The sequence below is a fragment of the Agelaius tricolor genome, unplaced genomic scaffold (assembly GCF_023055355.1).
Source record: "Agelaius tricolor isolate 1412-34295 unplaced genomic scaffold, bAgeTri1.0.p SCAF_33, whole genome shotgun sequence".
Taxonomy (NCBI): domain Eukaryota; kingdom Metazoa; phylum Chordata; class Aves; order Passeriformes; family Icteridae; genus Agelaius; species Agelaius tricolor.
The window spans coordinates 3,913,874-3,932,083 of record NW_027269293.1 but is presented as its reverse complement, the minus strand read 5'-3'; the positions used below and the strand labels follow the sequence as shown (position 1 = coordinate 3,932,083).

Below are 18,210 nucleotides of genomic sequence, written 5' to 3'. Positions count from 1 at the left end.
CCCAGCTCCTGACCCTCTGTCTCTCTCTTTCCCCAGGCTACAACGAGCAGCCAGTGCTGACCAGTGAGTACCTTGCAGGAGCGGGATGATTTTAGCAGACAGCAAGTGCCACAGTGGGGCCTTCTCTAGGGCAGAGGAATCTTGGCACTGAGGCATGAGATCCTGGGGACATGAGGATCTTCTTGTCCTTCACCTTGGGGAGTAGGGCAGGCAGGAAACCTTTGCTTGCCCAGCCAGGGCTGTAAATACAAAGTCTTTGCCCCTTGTCACTCCTCATCTGTGCTTCTTCCAGCTCCCACCCACCCACCAACAACCACAGCTGCCACCCTTGAGCGTTTCACCATCAACTTCACCATCACCAACCTGCCCTACACTTCTGACCTGGAGAATCCTGACTCAGCCAGGTTCAGAGATACTCGGAGAGATATGAACACTCTGGTAAGTTGACCAATGGTGGGACATTTCTGTGCCACCCCAAGTTGCAGAGAGTGCAGGTAGCAGGCCATGGCTTAATTGTAAAACCTCTTCCCTTGGCAGCTCGACGGCCTGCTGAAGGAAAGCAGCATTGGCCCTGATTTCCAGGGATGTGAGACAACAGGCTTCAGGTACGGGTCATCCTCAAGCGGCATTTTGCAGAACCCTTGCTTTAAGATGTGGCCCTGTTGGTCCACTCCAGAAGAGTGTTATAGCCACTCTTGTAAATTTAGGATGATCTTCATTAGGTACTGCTGCAGCAGCACTTTCTTCTTAATGTCCCATGACTTAGAGCTGACCTTCAGTGCCTGTCCTCTTATGGAGGGGGCAGAATAGTCCCAAGATGACACAAAAGTTTGTCTGGACACTCTCCATCCTGAAAAGTCCTACAGCATTACTGCAAGGGGAGAGCAGTGTCCAACCACCACCAAGACTCTTCAGGAAGGCAGAGATTGCATTCCCACATGGGAATGGCCATGACAGGCCCAGAGTCCAGCTGTGATGAGATTATGTAAAGAGGAACATGCTGATGGAGGCCCCTGTGTTTTGCAGGCCGGGCAGCGACAGGGACCAGACCCGGGTGGACGCCGTGTGCACCTACAGCAAGGAGCCCTGGGCTGCGCCTTTGGACAGGGTGGGGCTGTACCACCAAGTGAGCAACAAGACCAGAGGCATCACCCAGCTGGGCCCCTACAGCCTGGACAAGGACAGCCTCTACGTCAACGGTGAGCGGCGCTCCTCCCTGGGCCTCCTCTGCTCTCCCATGGCAGCCCTGCCCCAGGGCTGCCCCTTGCCCAGCCCCAGCTCCTGACCCTCTGTCTCTCTCTTTCCCCAGGCTACAACGAGCAGCCAGTGCTGACCAGTGAGTACCTTGCAGGAACAGGAGGGGATGGAAGGCAGCAAGTGCAACACTGGGGTTTTCTTGTGGACAGTGGTGGATGGGGGCTTGGGCATGAAATCCTGGGGACATGGGGATCCTCTCATCCTTCTCCTTTTGGAGCAGACCTGACAGGAAAGCTCTGAACCTTCACAGCCAGGTCTATAACAACCAAGTCTTTGCCCCTTGTCATCCCAATCTGTGCTTCTTCCAGCTCCCACCCACCCTCCAACAACAACAGCGGCCACCCTTGAGCATTTCACCGTCAACTTCACCATCACCAACCTGCCCTACTCTTCTGACCTGGAGAATCCTGACTCAGCTAAATTCAAAGCTACACGAAGGGTGATGAACATGATGGTAGGTGAACCGCCACTGAGATACTGCTGTACCCTGTCTGGTCTCATCAGCTTGGAGCGAGTGCAGAGATATGGTCATGGCTTAACTGGGAAACCTGTTTTTCTGGCAGCTTGACCGCCTGCTGAAGGACAGCAGCATTGGCCCTGTTTTCCAAGGATGTGAAACAACAGATTTCAGGTATGGGTCATGATCAACTGTCCCTGCATGACCCCTCACCAGATCCATAGGCTGTCTAAAATCCACAGTCTGTTGGTGCTCAGCCTTTAGGTTGGGATGTCCACCTTGATACCCTCCTTCCTCAGAGTTTCCCATCTCCCGATGCTCTTCCTAACACATGCTCATATTGTTGTGTTAGTTGACTCTCCAGTCCTCCCTGAAAAACCATAAAAGCTCCAGAATGCAGCCTGAAGGCTGAATGTTCAGAGGAGGGTGCTGATGGAGGCCCCTGTGTTTTGCAGGCCGGGCAGCGACAGGGACCAGACCCGGGTGGACGCCGTGTGCACCTACAGCAAGGAGCCCTGGGCTGCGCCTTTGGACAGGGTGGGGCTGTACCACCAAGTGAGCAACAAGACCAGAGGCATCACCCAGCTGGGCCCCTACAGCCTGGACAAGGACAGCCTCTACGTCAACGGTGAGCGGCGCTCCTCCCTGGGCCTCCTCTGCTCTCCCATGGCAGCCCTGCCCCAGTGCTGCCCCTTGCCCAGCCCCAGCTCCTGACCCTCTGTCTCTCTCTTTCCCCAGGCTACAACGAGCAGCCAGTGCTGACCAGTGAGTACCTTGCAGGAGCGGGATGATTTTAGCAGACAGCAAGTGCCACAGTGGGGCCTTCTCTAGGGCAGAGGAATCTTGGCACTGAGGCATGAGATCCTGGGGACATGAGGATCTTCTTGTCCTTCACCTTGGGGAGTAGGGCTGGCAGGAAACCTTTGCTTGCCCAGCCAGGGCTGTAAATACAAAGTCTTTGCCCCTTGTCACTCCTCATCTGTGCTTCTTCCAGCTCCCACCCACCCACCAACAACCACAGCTGCCACCCTTGAGCGTTTCACCATCAACTTCACCATCACCAACCTGCCCTACACTTCTGACCTGGAGAATCCTGACTCAGCCAGGTTCAGAGATACTCGGAGAGATATGAACACTCTGGTAAGTTGACCAATGGTGGGACATTTCTGTGCCACCCGAAGTTGCAGAGAGTGCAGGTAGCAGGCCATGGCTTAATTGTAAAACCTCTTCCCTTGGCAGCTCGACGGCCTGCTGAAGGAAAGCAGCATTGGCCCTGATTTCCAGGGATGTGAGACAACAGGCTTCAGGTACGGGTCATCCTCAAGCGGCATTTTGCAGAACCCTTGCTTTAAGATGTGGCCCTGTTGGTCCACTCCAGAAGAGTGTTATAGCCACTCTTGTAAATTTAGGATGATCTTCATTAGGTACTGCTGCAGCAGCACTTTCTTCTTAATGTCCCATGACTTAGAGCTGACCTTCAGTGCCTGTCCTCTTATGGAGGGGGCAGAATAGTCCCAAGATGACACAAAAGTTTGTCTGGACACTCTCCATCCTGAAAAGTCCTACAGCATTACTGCAAGGGGAGAGCAGTGTCCAACCACCACCAAGACTCTTCAGGAAGGCAGAGATTGCATTCCCACATGGGAATGGCCATGACAGGCCCAGAGTCCAGCTGTGATGAGATTATGTAAAGAGGAACATGCTGATGGAGGCCCCTGTGTTTTGCAGGCCGGGCAGCGACAGGGACCAGACCCGGGTGGACGCCGTGTGCACCTACAGCAAGGAGCCCTGGGCTGCGCCTTTGGACAGGGTGGGGCTGTACCACCAAGTGAGCAACAAGACCAGAGGCATCACCCAGCTGGGCCCCTACAGCCTGGACAAGGACAGCCTCTACGTCAACGGTGAGCGGCGCTCCTCCCTGGGCCTCCTCTGCTCTCCCATGGTAGCCCTGCCCCAGGGCTGCCCCTTGCCCAGCCCCAGCTCCTGACCCTCTGTCTCTCTCTTTCCCCAGGCTACAACGAGCAGCCAGTGCTGACCAGTGAGTACCTTGCAGGAACAGGAGGGGATGGAAGGCAGCAAGTGCAACACTGGGGTTTTCTTGTGGACAGTGGTGGATGGGGGCATGCGCATGAAATCCTGGGGACATGGGGATCCTCTCATCCTTCTCCTTTTGGAGCAGACCTGACAGGAAAGCTCTGAACCTTCACAGCCAGGTCTATAACAACCAAGTCTTTGCCCCTTGTCATCCCAATCTGTGCTTCTTCCAGCTCCCACCCACCCTCCAACAACAACAGCGGCCACCCTTGAGCATTTCACCGTCAACTTCACCATCACCAACCTGCCCTACTCTTCTGACCTGGAGAATCCTGACTCAGCTAAATTCAAAGCTACACGAAGGGTGATGAACATGATGGTAGGTGAACCGCCACTGAGATACTGCTGTACCCTGTCTGGTCTCATCAGCTTGGAGCGAGTGCAGAGATATGGTCATGGCTTAACTGGGAAACCTGTTTTTCTGGCAGCTTGACCGCCTGCTGAAGGACAGCAGCATTGGCCCTGTTTTCCAAGGATGTGAAACAACAGATTTCAGGTATGGGTCATGATCAACTGTCCCTGCATGACCCCTCACCAGATCCATAGGCTGTCTAAAATCCACAGTCTGTTGGTGCTCAGCCTTTAGGTTGGGATGTCCACCTTGATACCCTCCTTCCTCAGAGTTTCCCATCTCCCGATGCTCTTCCTAACACATGCTCATATTGTTGTGTTAGTTGACTCTCCAGTCCTCCCTGAAAAACCATAAAAGCTCCAGAATGCAGCCTGAAGGCTGAATGTTCAGAGGAACATGCTGATGGAGGCCCCTGTGTTTTGCAGGCCGGGCAGCGACAGGGACCAGACCCGGGTGGACGCCGTGTGCACCTACAGCAAGGAGCCCTGGGCTGCGCCTTTGGACAGGGTGGGGCTGTACCACCAAGTGAGCAACAAGACCAGAGGCATCACCCAGCTGGGCCCCTACAGCCTGGACAAGGACAGCCTCTACGTCAACGGTGAGCGGCGCTCCTCCCTGGGCCTCCTCTGCTCTCCCATGGCAGCCCTGCCCCAGGGCTGCCCCTTGCCCAGCCCCAGCTCCTGACCCTCTGTCTCTCTCTTTCCCCAGGCTACAACGAGCAGCCAGTGCTGACCAGTGAGTACCTTGCAGGAACAGGAAGGGATCAGAAGGCAGCACCTGCCATACTGGGGTTTTCTTGTGGACAGGAGCAGTTGGGGGCATGGGCATGAGATCCTGGGGACATGGGGATCCTCTCATCCTTCCCCTTGTGGAGCATGGCTGGCACGAAACCTCTGAACTTGCCCAGCCAGGGCTGTAAAAGCCAAGCCATTGCTCCTTGTCATTCCCCATCTGTGCTTCTTCCAGCTCCCACCCACCCACCAACTACAACAGCTGCCACCCTTGAGCATTTCACCGTCAACTTCACCATCACCAACCTGCCCTACTCTTCTGACCTGGAGAATCCTGACTCAGCCAGGTTCAGAGATACTCGGAGAGATATGAACACTCTGGTAAGTTGACCAATGGTGGGACATTTCTGTGCCACCCCAAGTTGCAGAGAGTGCAGGTAGCAGGCCATGGCTTAATTGTAAAACCTCTTCCCTTGGCAGCTCGACGGCCTGCTGAAGGAAAGCAGCATTGGCCCTGATTTCCAGGGATGTGAGACAACAGGCTTCAGGTACGGGTCATCCTCAAGCGGCATTTTGCAGAACCCTTGCTTTAAGATGTGGCCCTGTTGGTCCACTCCAGAAGAGTGTTATAGCCACTCTTGTAAATTTAGGATGATCTTCATTAGGTACTGCTGCAGCAGCACTTTCTTCTTAATGTCCCATGACTTAGAGCTGACCTTCAGTGCCTGTCCTCTTATGGAGGGGGCAGAATAGTCCCAAGATGACACAAAAGTTTGTCTGGACACTCTCCATCCTGAAAAGTCCTACAGCATTACTGCAAGGGGAGAGCAGTGTCCAACCACCACCAAGACTCTTCAGGAAGGCAGAGATTGCATTCCCACATGGGAATGGCCATGACAGACCCAGAGTCCAGCTGTGATGAGATTATGTAAAGAGAAACATGCTGATGGAGGCCCCTGTGTTTTGCAGGCCGGGCAGCGACAGGGACCAGACCCGGGTGGACGCCGTGTGCACCTACAGCAAGGAGCCCTGGGCTGCGCCTTTGGACAGGGTGGGGCTGTACCACCAAGTGAGCAACAAGACCAGAGGCATCACCCAGCTGGGCCCCTACAGCCTGGACAAGGACAGCCTCTACGTCAACGGTGAGCAGCGCTCCTCCCTGGGCCTCCTCTGCTCTCCCATGGCAGCCCTGCCCCAGGGCTGCCCCTTGCCCAGCCCCAGCTCCTGACCCTCTGTCTCTCTCTTTCCCCAGGCTACAACGAGCAGCCAGTGCTGACCAGTGAGTACCTTGCAGGAACAGGAGGGGATGGAAGGCAGCAAGTGCAACACTGGGGTTTTCTTGTGGACAGTGGTGGATGGGGGCTTGGGCATGAAATCCTGGGGACATGGGGATCCTCTCATCCTTCTCCTTTTGGAGCAGACCTGACAGGAAAGCTCTGAACCTTCACAGCCAGGTCTATAACAACCAAGTCTTTGCCCCTTGTCATCCCAATCTGTGCTTCTTCCAGCTCCCACCCACCCTCCAACAACAACAGCGGCCACCCTTGAGCATTTCACCGTCAACTTCACCATCACCAACCTGCCCTACTCTTCTGACCTGGAGAATCCTGACTCAGCTAAATTCAAAGCTACACGAAGGGTGATGAACATGATGGTAGGTGAACAGCCACTGAGATACTGCTGTACCCTGTCTGGTCTCATCAGCTTGGAGCGAGTGCAGAGATATGGTCATGGCTTAACTGGGAAACCTGTTTTTCTGGCAGCTTGACCGCCTGCTGAAGGACAGCAGCATTGGCCCTGTTTTCCAAGGATGTGAAACAACAGATTTCAGGTATGGGTCATGATCAACTGTCCCTGCAGGACCCCTCACCAGATCCATAGGCTGTCTAAAATCACTGTCTGTCGGTGCTCAGCCTTTAGGTTGGGATGTCCACCTTGATACCCTCCTTCCTCAGAGTTTCCCATCTCCCGATGCTCTTCCTAACACATGCTCATATTGTTGTGTTAGTTGACTCTCCAGTCCTCCCTGAAAAACCATAAAAGCTCCAGAATGCAGCCTGAAGGCTGAATGTTCAGAGGAGGATGCTGATGGAGGCCCCTGTGTTTTGCAGGCCGGGCAGCGACAGGGACCAGACCCGGGTGGACGCCGTGTGCACCTACAGCAAGGAGCCCTGGGCTGCGCCTTTGGACAGGGTGGGGCTGTACCACCAAGTGAGCAACAAGACCAGAGGCATCACCCAGCTGGGCCCCTACAGCCTGGACAAGGACAGCCTCTACGTCAACGGTGAGCGGCGCTCCTCCCTGGGCCTCCTCTGCTCTCCCATGGCAGCCCTGCCCCAGGGCTGCCCCTTGCCCAGCCCCAGCTCCTGACCCTCTGTCTCTCTCTTTCCCCAGGCTACAACGAGCAGCCAGTGCTGACCAGTGAGTACCTTGCAGGAACAGGAAGGGATCAGAAGGCAGCACCTGCCATACTGGGGTTTTCTTGTGGACAGGAGCAGTTGGGGGCATGGGCATGAGATCCTGGGGACATGGGGATCCTCTCATCCTTCCCCTTGTGGAGCATGGCTGGCACGAAACCTCTGAACTTGCCCAGCCAGGGCTGTAAAAGCCAAGCCATTGCTCCTTGTCATTCCCCATCTGTGCTTCTTCCAGCTCCCACCCACCCACCAACTACAACAGCTGCCACCCTTGAGCATTTCACCGTCAACTTCACCATCACCAACCTGCCCTACTCTTCTGACCTGGAGAATCCTGACTCAGCCAGGTTCAGAGATACTCGGAGAGATATGAACACTCTGGTAAGTTGACCAATGGTGGGACATTTCTGTGCCACCCCAAGTTGCAGAGAGTGCAGGTAGCAGGCCATGGCTTAATTGTAAAACCTCTTCCCTTGGCAGCTCGACGGCCTGCTGAAGGAAAGCAGCATTGGCCCTGATTTCCAGGGATGTGAGACAACAGGCTTCAGGTACGGGTCATCCTCAAGCGGCATTTTGCAGAACCCTTGCTTTAAGATGTGGCCCTGTTGGTCCACTCCAGAAGAGTGTTATAGCCACTCTTGTAAATTTAGGATGATCTTCATTAGGTACTGCTGCAGCAGCACTTTCTTCTTAATGTCCCATGACTTAGAGCTGACCTTCAGTGCCTGTCCTCTTATGGAGGGGGCAGAATAGTCCCAAGATGACACAAAAGTTTGTCTGGACACTCTCCATCCTGAAAAGTCCTACAGCATTACTGCAAGGGGAGAGCAGTGTCCAACCACCACCAAGACTCTTCAGGAAGGCAGAGATTGCATTCCCACATGGGAATGGCCATGACAGACCCAGAGTCCAGCTGTGATGAGATTATGTAAAGAGAAACATGCTGATGGAGGCCCCTGTGTTTTGCAGGCCGGGCAGCGACAGGGACCAGACCCGGGTGGACGCCGTGTGCACCTACAGCAAGGAGCCCTGGGCTGCGCCTTTGGACAGGGTGGGGCTGTACCACCAAGTGAGCAACAAGACCAGAGGCATCACCCAGCTGGGCCCCTACAGCCTGGACAAGGACAGCCTCTACGTCAACGGTGAGCAGCGCTCCTCCCTGGGCCTCCTCTGCTCTCCCATGGCAGCCCTGCCCCAGGGCTGCCCCTTGCCCAGCCCCAGCTCCTGACCCTCTGTCTCTCTCTTTCCCCAGGCTACAACGAGCAGCCAGTGCTGACCAGTGAGTACCTTGCAGGAACAGGAGGGGATGGAAGGCAGCAAGTGCAACACTGGGGTTTTCTTGTGGACAGTGGTGGATGGGGGCTTGGGCATGAAATCCTGGGGACATGGGGATCCTCTCATCCTTCTCCTTTTGGAGCAGACCTGACAGGAAAGCTCTGAACCTTCACAGCCAGGTCTATAACAACCAAGTCTTTGCCCCTTGTCATCCCAATCTGTGCTTCTTCCAGCTCCCACCCACCCTCCAACAACAACAGCGGCCACCCTTGAGCATTTCACCGTCAACTTCACCATCACCAACCTGCCCTACTCTTCTGACCTGGAGAATCCTGACTCAGCTAAATTCAAAGCTACACGAAGGGTGATGAACATGATGGTAGGTGAACAGCCACTGAGATACTGCTGTACCCTGTCTGGTCTCATCAGCTTGGAGCGAGTGCAGAGATATGGTCATGGCTTAACTGGGAAACCTGTTTTTCTGGCAGCTTGACCGCCTGCTGAAGGACAGCAGCATTGGCCCTGTTTTCCAAGGATGTGAAACAACAGATTTCAGGTATGGGTCATGATCAACTGTCCCTGCAGGACCCCTCACCAGATCCATAGGCTGTCTAAAATCACTGTCTGTCGGTGCTCAGCCTTTAGGCTGGGATGTCCACCTTGATACCCTCCTTCCTCAGAGTTTGCCATCTCCCGATGCTCTCATTAACACATGCTCGTATTGTTGTGTTAGTTGACTCTCCAGTCCTCCCTGAAAAACCATAAAAGCTCCAGAATGCAGCCTGAAGGCTGAATGTTCAGAGGAGGATGCTGATGGAGGCCCCTGTGTTTTGCAGGCCGGGCAGCGACAGGGACCAGACCCGGGTGGACGCCGTGTGCACCTACAGCAAGGAGCCCTGGGCTGCGCCTTTGGACAGGGTGGGGCTGTACCACCAAGTGAGCAACAAGACCAGAGGCATCACCCAGCTGGGCCCCTACAGCCTGGACAAGGACAGCCTCTACGTCAACGGTGAGCGGCGCTCCTCCCTGGGCCTCCTCTGCTCTCCCATGGCAGCCCTGCCCCAGGGCTGCCCCTTGCCCAGCCCCAGCTCCTGACCCTCTGTCTCTCTCTTTCCCCAGGCTACAACGAGCAGCCAGTGCTGACCAGTGAGTACCTTGCAGGAACAGGAAGGGATCAGAAGGCAGCACCTGCCATACTGGGGTTTTCTTGTGGACAGGAGCAGTTGGGGGCATGGGCATGAGATCCTGGGGACATGGGGATCCTCTCATCCTTCCCCTTGTGGAGCATGGCTGGCACGAAACCTCTGAACTTGCCCAGCCAGGGCTGTAAAAGCCAAGCCATTGCTCCTTGTCATTCCCCATCTGTGCTTCTTCCAGCTCCCACCCACCCACCAACTACAACAGCTGCCACCCTTGAGCATTTCACCGTCAACTTCACCATCACCAACCTGCCCTACTCTTCTGACCTGGAGAATCCTGACTCGGCCAAGTTCAGAGCTACACGAAGGGTTATGAACACCCTGGTAAGTCGACCATCAGTGGGACATACTCATGTCCTTATTGTACTCATAAAGTTCAATTGAGTGCAGAAAGCAGCTCATGGCTTAACTGGGAAACCTGTTTTTTTGGCAGCTTGACCGCCTGCTGAAGGACAGCAGCATTGGCCCTGCTTTCCATGGATGTGAAACAACAGATTTCAGGTATGGATTGCACACCAGTGTCCCTTTCTAAGTCCCTCCATCATAAATGGATCAGTCATGTTCATGTTGTCCTCTTTCCGGAGGCAGGACCTTCTCACTAGTGCTCTCGTGCCCAAAGACCTCTAAGATTTCCAACTTTGCCAGACATTCTTTTCAGTGCCTATTCACTCATCTCAAGGTGCTCAAGGTGCTTATAGTCAAACCTTGAGAAGAATTCTGGTGTGGTCTTGCTCACATGTTCCTGAAAAGGACCTGGAATATTAGTAAAGATGGAGAGCAGAGACTGAAAAAAATAAAAGTGATATTTTGGGAGGGCCAAGCTTGCATTCCAACTCAGAGTTGGCAATGGCAGGTCCAACACCCACCCCTGAAGAGAGAATATGCAGAGGAGGGTGCTGATGGAGGCCCCTGTGTTTTGCAGGCCGGGCAGCGACAGGGACCAGACCCGGGTGGACGCCGTGTGCACCTACAGCAAGGAGCCCTGGGCTGCGCCTTTGGACAGGGTGGGGCTGTACCACCAAGTGAGCAACAAGACCAGAGGCATCACCCAGCTGGGCCCCTACAGCCTGGACAAGGACAGCCTCTACGTCAACGGTGAGCAGCGCTCCTCCCTGGGCCTCCTCTGCTCTCCCATGGCAGCCCTGCCCCAGTGCTGCCTCTTGCCCAGCCCCAGCTCCTGACCCTCTGTCTCTCTCTTTCCCCAGACTACAACGAGCAGCCAGTGCTGACCAGTGAGTACCTGGGAGCAGCGGGATTGTTTTACAGGACCACAAGTGCCATACTGTGGTCTTCTGTAGGGCGGAGGAAACTTGGGCCTGGATCATGTGATCCTGGGGGCATGAGGATCTTCCTGCCCTTCCCAGTGGGGAACTGGGCAGGCAAGAAACCTCTGCACTTGTCCAGCCAGGACTGTAACAACCAAGTCTTTGCCCTTTGTCACTCCCCCTCTGTGCTTCTTCCAGCTCCCACCCACCCACCAACAACCACCGCTGCCACCCTTGAGCGTTTCACTGTCAACTTCACCATCACCAACCTGCCCTACACTTCTGACCTGGAGAATCCTGACTCGGCCAGGTTCAGAGCTACTCGGAGAGTTATGAACACCCTGGTACGTGGATCAGGACCGACCCATATCCTTGCCCTCATTGGCCTCATCAGCTTGGGGGGATTATAGAGAGACATGGTCATGGCCTAACTAGGAGACCTCTTCCCATTGCAGCTGGACCGCCTGCTGAAGGACAGCAGCATTGGCCCTGTGTTCCAAGGATGTGAAGCAACAGACTTCAGGTATGAACTGCACTCCAGTGTTATTTTGTAAGGACATCCCTCAGATAATTGTGGCAGTCATGCATACGTTCGTTTCCTTAATGCATACAGCATCTTCTCCATAATTCCCTCCTTCACCTCTACCTTATCCCTGATGTCCCACTCTCTGAGAGATCCCCTGCATTCCCTTTACCCTCATCTTGGGGTGCTAAGGTCCTACCCCAAGAGGATTCTGAATAGCTTCCAGGTGCTCTTCTTCCAAAAGAACACCAGAGAATAAGTGATGGTTGTGGGCAGTGCCGGACCTTAGCACACATATCTTGAGAAGGCATAGCTTGGTTTCACATAGAGGAATGGCCATGGCAGCCCCATGACCATGGCATGTGGAGACAATGTGCAGAGGAGGTTGCTGATGGAGGCCCCTGTGTTTTGCAGGCCGGGCAGCGACAGGGACCAGACCCGGGTGGACGCCGTGTGCACCTACAGCAAGGAGCCCTGGGCTGCGCCTTTGGACAGGGTGGGGCTGTACCACCAAGTGAGCAACAAGACCAGAGGCATCACCCAGCTGGGCCCCTACAGCCTGGACAAGGACAGCCTCTACGTCAACGGTGAGCGGCGCTCCTCCCTGGGCCTCCTCTGCTCTCCCATGGCAGCCCTGCCCCAGGGCTGCCCCTTGCCCAGCCCCAGCTCCTGACCCTCTGTCTCTCTCTTTCCCCAGGCTACAACGAGCAGCCAGTGCTGACCAGTGAGTACCTTGCAGGAGCGGGATGGGTACACAAGACAGCAAGTGCCTCAAACTGGTCTTCTCTGTTGTGGTCAAGCCTGGGATGGGCCATGAGACCCTGGGGAAAGGGAGAGCCTGCCTTCCATCCACATGGATAATACAGCTGGCAGGGAACTTTTGTGTTTGTCCAAATATACCCTGGAAATTCCAGCTCCTGATTCTTCTCATTCCCCATCTGTGCTTCTTCCAGCTCCCACCCACCCACCAACAACCACAGCTGCCACCCTTGAGCGTTTCACTGTCAACTTCACCATCACCAACCTGCCCTACACTTCTGACCTGGAGAATCCTGACTCAGCCAGGATCAGAGCTACACGAAGGGTTATGAACATGCTGGTAGGTGGATCAACACTGAGCCATATCCTTGACCTCAATAACCTCATCAGCCTGGAAGCTGTGCAGAGTTGGCTACTGCATAATTCTAAAACTTTCCTTTGGCAGCTGGACCGCCTACTGAAGGAAAGCAGCATTGGCCGTGCTTTCCAGGCATGTGAAACAACGGACTTCAGGTATGGGTTCCACCTAGGCATCCCTTTGAAGAGTCCAGGACCTGGACAAAGAACACTGATTTTCTCCTTTTATATGGAGGCAGAATTGTCTTGCTAATGCTTTCCTGCTCCAGGATATTGTCCATGAAGCCATTTCCTCTTAGTAGTCCCACTCTAAGCCCTTGCTCTCATCTTGGCATTTTGTGCCTTAGATAATTTAGGAAACTCAAGAATATGTTTAAAGTGTTTCGACACACTCTTCTAAATCCCAGAGCATTAGTGAAGATGAAGAATAGTATCTGCCACAAAACGCACACACATTCTGGGAAGGCAGGCCTGGCATTTCAAGTTACAAATGGCTACGAAAGCACCAAGACCCAACAAAGACCCATTCTCCTTGAAGTGAGAACATGCAGAGGAGGGAGCTGATGGAGGTCCCTGTGATTTGCAGGCCAGGCAGTGACAGGGACCAGACCCGGGTGGACGCCGTGTGCACCTACAGCAAGGAGCCCTGGGCTGCGCCTTTGGACAGGGTGGGGCTGTACCACCAAGTGAGCAACAAGACCAGAGGCATCACCCAGCTGGGCCCCTACAGCCTGGACAAGGACAGCCTCTACGTCAACGGTGAGCGGCGCTCCTCCCTGGGCCTCCTCTGCTCTCCCATGGCAGCCCTGCCCCAGGGCTGCCTCTTGCCCAGCCCCAGCTCCTGACCCTCTGTCTCTCTCTTTCCCCAGACTACAACGAGCAGCCAGTGCTGACCAGTGAGTACCTGGGAGCAGCGGGATTGTTTTACAGGACCACAAGTGCCATACTGTGGTCTTCTGTAGGGCGGAGGAAACTTGGGCCTGGATCATGTGATCCTGGGGGCATGAGGATCTTCCTGCCCTTCCCAGTGGGGAACTGGGCAGGCAAGAAACCTCTGCACTTGTCCAGCCAGGACTGTAACAACCAAGTCTTTGCCCTTTGTCACTCCCCCTCTGTGCTTCTTCCAGCTCCCACCCACCCACCAACAACCACCGCTGCCACCCTTGAGCGTTTCACTGTCAACTTCACCATCACCAACCTGCCCTACACTTCTGACCTGGAGAATCCTGACTCGGCCAGGTTCAGAGCTACTCGGAGAGTTATGAACACCCTGGTACGTGGATCAGGACCGACCCATATCCTTGCCCTCATTGGCCTCATCAGCTTGGGGGGATTATAGAGAGACATGGTCATGGCCTAACTAGGAGACCTCTTCCCATTGCAGCTGGACCGCCTGCTGAAGGACAGCAGCATTGGCCCTGTGTTCCAAGGATGTGAAGCAACAGACTTCAGGTATGAACTGCACTCCAGTGTTATTTTGTAAGGACATCCCTCAGATAATTGTGGCAGTCATGCATACGTTCGTTTCCTTAATGCATACAGCATCTTCTCCATAATTCCCTCCTTCACCTCTACCTTATCCCTGATGTCCCACTCTCTGAGAGATCCCCTGCATTCCCTTTACCCTCATCTTGGGGTGCTAAGGTCCTACCCCAAGAGGATTCTGAATAGCTTCCAGGTGCTCTTCTTCCAAAAGAACACCAGAGAATAAGTGATGGTTGTGGGCAGTGCCGGACCTTAGCACACATATCTTGAGAAGGCATAGCTTGGTTTCACATAGAGGAATGGCCATGGCAGCCCCATGACCATGGCATGTGGAGACAATGTGCAGAGGAGGTTGCTGATGGAGGCCCCTGTGTTTTGCAGGCCGGGCAGCGACAGGGACCAGACCCGGGTGGACGCCGTGTGCACCTACAGCAAGGAGCCCTGGGCTGCGCCTTTGGACAGGGTGGGGCTGTACCACCAAGTGAGCAACAAGACCAGAGGCATCACCCAGCTGGGCCCCTACAGCCTGGACAAGGACAGCCTCTACGTCAACGGTGAGCGGCGCTCCTCCCTGGGCCTCCTCTGCTCTCCCATGGCAGCCCTGCCCCAGGGCTGCCCCTTGCCCAGCCCCAGCTCCTGACCCTCTGTCTCTCTCTTTCCCCAGGCTACAACGAGCAGCCAGTGCTGACCAGTGAGTACCTTGCAGGAGCGGGATGGGTACACAAGACAGCAAGTGCCTCAAACTGGTCTTCTCTGTTGTGGTCAAGCCTGGGATGGGCCATGAGACCCTGGGGAAAGGGAGAGCCTGCCTTCCATCCACATGGATAATACAGCTGGCAGGGAACTTTTGTGTTTGTCCAAATATACCCTGGAAATTCCAGCTCCTGATTCTTCTCATTCCCCATCTGTGCTTCTTCCAGCTCCCACCCACCCACCAACAACCACAGCTGCCACCCTTGAGCGTTTCACTGTCAACTTCACCATCACCAACCTGCCCTACACTTCTGACCTGGAGAATCCTGACTCAGCCAGGATCAGAGCTACACGAAGGGTTATGAACATGCTGGTAGGTGGATCAACACTGAGCCATATCCTTGACCTCAATAACCTCATCAGCCTGGAAGCTGTGCAGAGTTGGCTACTGCATAATTCTAAAACTTTCCTTTGGCAGCTGGACCGCCTACTGAAGGAAAGCAGCATTGGCCGTGCTTTCCAGGCATGTGAAACAACGGACTTCAGGTATGGGTTCCACCTAGGCATCCCTTTGAAGAGTCCAGGACCTGGACAAAGAACACTGATTTTCTCCTTTTATATGGAGGCAGAATTGTCTTGCTAATGCTTTCCTGCTCCAGGATATTGTCCATGAAGCCATTTCCTCTTAGTAGTCCCACTCTAAGCCCTTGCTCTCATCTTGGCATTTTGTGCCTTAGATAATTTAGGAAACTCAAGAATATGTTTAAAGTGTTTCGACACACTCTTCTAAATCCCAGAGCATTAGTGAAGATGAAGAATAGTATCTGCCACAAAACGCACACACATTCTGGGAAGGCAGGCCTGGCATTTCAAGTTACAAATGGCTACGAAAGCACCAAGACCCAACAAAGACCCATTCTCCTTGAAGTGAGAACATGCAGAGGAGGGAGCTGATGGAGGTCCCTGTGATTTGCAGGCCAGGCAGTGACAGGGACCAGACCCGGGTGGACGCCGTGTGCACCTACAGCAAGGAGCCCTGGGCTGCGCCTTTGGACAGGGTGGGGCTGTACCACCAAGTGAGCAACAAGACCAGAGGCATCACCCAGCTGGGCCCCTACAGCCTGGACAAGGACAGCCTCTACGTCAACGGTGAGCGGCGCTCCTCCCTGGGCCTCCTCTGCTCTCCCATGGCAGCCCTGCCCCAGTGCTGCCTCTTGCCCAGCCCCAGCTCCTGACCCTCTGTCTCTCTCTTTCCCCAGACTACAACGAGCAGCCAGTGCTGACCAGTGAGTACCTGGGAGCAGCGGGATGGTTTTACAGGACCGCAACTGCCATACTGTGGTCTTCTGTAGGGCGGAGGAAACTTGGGCCTGGATCATGTGATCCTGGGGGCATGAGGATCTTCCTGGCCTTCCCAGTGGGGAACTGGGCAGGCAAGAAACCTCTGCACTTGTCCAGCCAGGACTGTAACAACCAAGTCTTTGCCCTTTGTCACTCCCCCTCTGTGCTTCTTCCAGCTCCCACCCACCCACCAACAACCACAGCTGCCACCCTTGAGCGTTTCACCGTCAACTTCACCATCACCAACCTGCCCTACACTTCTGACCTGGAGAATCCTGACTCGGCCAGGTTCAGAGCTACTCGGAGAGTTATGAACACCCTGGTACGTGGATCAGGACCGACCCATATCCTTGCCCTCATTGGCCTCATCAGCTTGGGGGGTTACAGAGAGACATGGTCATGGCCTAACTAGGAGACCTCTTCCCATTGCAGCTGGACCGCCTGCTGAAGGACAGCAGCATTGGCCCTGTGTTCCAAGGATGTGAAGCAACAGACTTCAGGTATGAACTGCACTCCAGTGTTATTTTGTAAGGACATCCCTCAGATAATTGTGGCAGTCATGCATACGTTCGTTTCCTTAATGCATACAGCATCTTCTCCATAATTCCCTCCTTCACCTCTACCTTATCCCTGATGTCCCACTCTCTGAGAGATCCCCTGCATTTCCTTTACCCTCACCTTGGGGTGCTAAGGTCCTACCCCAAGACGATTCTGAATAGCTTCCAGGTGCTCTTCTTCCAAAAGAACACCAGAGAATAAGTGATGGTTGTGGGCAGTGCCGGACCTTGGCACACATATCTTGAGAAGGCATAGCTTGGTTTCACATAGAGGAATGACCATGGTAGCCCCATGACCATGGCATGTGGAGACAATGTGCAGAGGAGGTTGCTGATGGAGGTCCCTGTGTTTTGCAGGCCGGGCAGCGACAGGGACCAGACCCGGGTGGACGCCGTGTGCACCTACAGCAAGGAGCCCTGGGCTGCGCCTTTGGACAGGGTGGGGCTGTACCACCAAGTGAGCAACAAGACCAGAGGCATCACCCAGCTGGGCCCCTACAGCCTGGACAAGGACAGCCTCTACGTCAACGGTGAGCGGCGCTCCTCCCTGGGCCTCCTCTGCTCTCCCATGGCAGCCCTGCCCCAGGGCTGCCCCTTGCCCAGCCCCAGCTCCTGACCCTCTGTCTCTCTCTTTCCCCAGACTACAACGAGCAGCCAGTGCTGACCAGTGAGTACCTTGCAGGAGGGGGATGGATCAGAAGTCTAAAATTGCCCTGCCAGGGTGTTCCCTCCAGCAGAGGAGGCTGAGGGCTTGGGTACCTGGATAAAGGCTGGGATCCTGCCAATCTTTCCTCATATCTACAAAGGCTATGAGGAGACCTCTGCACCTATCCAGACAAATGCCTGACACCCTGAGTATTTCCCCCTGTCATTCCCCATCTGTGCTTCTTCCAGCTCCCACCCACCCACCAACAACAACAGCGGCCACCCTTGAGCATTTCACCGTCAACTTCACCATCACCAACCTGTTCTACTCTTCTGACCTGGAGAATCCTGACTCAGCCAAGTTCAAAGCTACACAAAGGGTGATGAACATGATGGTAGGTGAACCACCACTGAGATACTGCTGTACCCTGTCTGGTCTCATCAGCTTGGAGCGAGTGCAGAGATATGGTCATGGCTTAACTGGGAAACCTGTTTTTCTGGCAGCTTGACCGCCTGCTGAAGGACAGCAGCATTGGCCCTGTTTTCCAAGGATGTGAAACAACAGATTTCAGGTATGGGTCATGATCAACTGTCCATGCATGACGCCTCACCAGATCCATAGGCTGTCTAAAATCCACTGTCTGTGGGAGCTCAGCCTATGGGCTGGGACGTCCATCCTCAGATACCCTCCATCCTTGATACCCTCCTTCCTCAGAGTTTCCCATCTCCCGATGCTCTCCCTAACACATGCTCATATTGTTGTGTTAGTTGACTCTCCAGTCCTCCCTGAAAAACCATAAAAG

The 18,210-nt window shown here is 54.6% G+C and overlaps 1 protein-coding gene across 1 annotated transcript in view; it reads left to right on the top strand.

Annotated features, from left to right (window-relative positions):
- Positions 1-18,210, top strand: part of MUC16 (mucin 16, cell surface associated) — a 92,176-nt gene that overhangs the window by 56,144 nt on the left and 17,822 nt on the right. The window contains exons 82-141 of the mRNA XM_071451602.1: positions 37-63; positions 293-438; positions 538-605; positions 1,027-1,199; positions 1,310-1,336; positions 1,566-1,711; positions 1,821-1,888; positions 2,170-2,342; positions 2,453-2,479; positions 2,709-2,854; positions 2,954-3,021; positions 3,443-3,615; positions 3,726-3,752; positions 3,982-4,127; positions 4,237-4,304; positions 4,586-4,758; positions 4,869-4,895; positions 5,127-5,272; positions 5,372-5,439; positions 5,861-6,033; positions 6,144-6,170; positions 6,400-6,545; positions 6,655-6,722; positions 7,003-7,175; positions 7,286-7,312; positions 7,544-7,689; positions 7,789-7,856; positions 8,278-8,450; positions 8,561-8,587; positions 8,817-8,962; positions 9,072-9,139; positions 9,420-9,592; positions 9,703-9,729; positions 9,961-10,106; positions 10,216-10,283; positions 10,705-10,898; positions 10,988-11,014; positions 11,246-11,391; positions 11,503-11,570; positions 11,985-12,157; positions 12,268-12,294; positions 12,524-12,669; positions 12,775-12,842; positions 13,273-13,445; positions 13,556-13,582; positions 13,814-13,959; positions 14,071-14,138; positions 14,553-14,725; positions 14,836-14,862; positions 15,092-15,237; positions 15,343-15,410; positions 15,841-16,013; positions 16,124-16,150; positions 16,217-16,297; positions 16,382-16,527; positions 16,638-16,705; positions 17,120-17,292; positions 17,403-17,429; positions 17,657-17,802; positions 17,912-17,979. Coding sequence (XP_071307703.1) covers positions 37-63; positions 293-438; positions 538-605; positions 1,027-1,199; positions 1,310-1,336; positions 1,566-1,711; positions 1,821-1,888; positions 2,170-2,342; positions 2,453-2,479; positions 2,709-2,854; positions 2,954-3,021; positions 3,443-3,615; positions 3,726-3,752; positions 3,982-4,127; positions 4,237-4,304; positions 4,586-4,758; positions 4,869-4,895; positions 5,127-5,272; positions 5,372-5,439; positions 5,861-6,033; positions 6,144-6,170; positions 6,400-6,545; positions 6,655-6,722; positions 7,003-7,175; positions 7,286-7,312; positions 7,544-7,689; positions 7,789-7,856; positions 8,278-8,450; positions 8,561-8,587; positions 8,817-8,962; positions 9,072-9,139; positions 9,420-9,592; positions 9,703-9,729; positions 9,961-10,106; positions 10,216-10,283; positions 10,705-10,898; positions 10,988-11,014; positions 11,246-11,391; positions 11,503-11,570; positions 11,985-12,157; positions 12,268-12,294; positions 12,524-12,669; positions 12,775-12,842; positions 13,273-13,445; positions 13,556-13,582; positions 13,814-13,959; positions 14,071-14,138; positions 14,553-14,725; positions 14,836-14,862; positions 15,092-15,237; positions 15,343-15,410; positions 15,841-16,013; positions 16,124-16,150; positions 16,217-16,297; positions 16,382-16,527; positions 16,638-16,705; positions 17,120-17,292; positions 17,403-17,429; positions 17,657-17,802; positions 17,912-17,979 — 6,139 coding nt within the window. The remainder of the gene's footprint in view (positions 1-36; positions 64-292; positions 439-537; positions 606-1,026; positions 1,200-1,309; positions 1,337-1,565; positions 1,712-1,820; positions 1,889-2,169; positions 2,343-2,452; positions 2,480-2,708; positions 2,855-2,953; positions 3,022-3,442; positions 3,616-3,725; positions 3,753-3,981; positions 4,128-4,236; positions 4,305-4,585; positions 4,759-4,868; positions 4,896-5,126; positions 5,273-5,371; positions 5,440-5,860; positions 6,034-6,143; positions 6,171-6,399; positions 6,546-6,654; positions 6,723-7,002; positions 7,176-7,285; positions 7,313-7,543; positions 7,690-7,788; positions 7,857-8,277; positions 8,451-8,560; positions 8,588-8,816; positions 8,963-9,071; positions 9,140-9,419; positions 9,593-9,702; positions 9,730-9,960; positions 10,107-10,215; positions 10,284-10,704; positions 10,899-10,987; positions 11,015-11,245; positions 11,392-11,502; positions 11,571-11,984; positions 12,158-12,267; positions 12,295-12,523; positions 12,670-12,774; positions 12,843-13,272; positions 13,446-13,555; positions 13,583-13,813; positions 13,960-14,070; positions 14,139-14,552; positions 14,726-14,835; positions 14,863-15,091; positions 15,238-15,342; positions 15,411-15,840; positions 16,014-16,123; positions 16,151-16,216; positions 16,298-16,381; positions 16,528-16,637; positions 16,706-17,119; positions 17,293-17,402; positions 17,430-17,656; positions 17,803-17,911; positions 17,980-18,210) is intronic.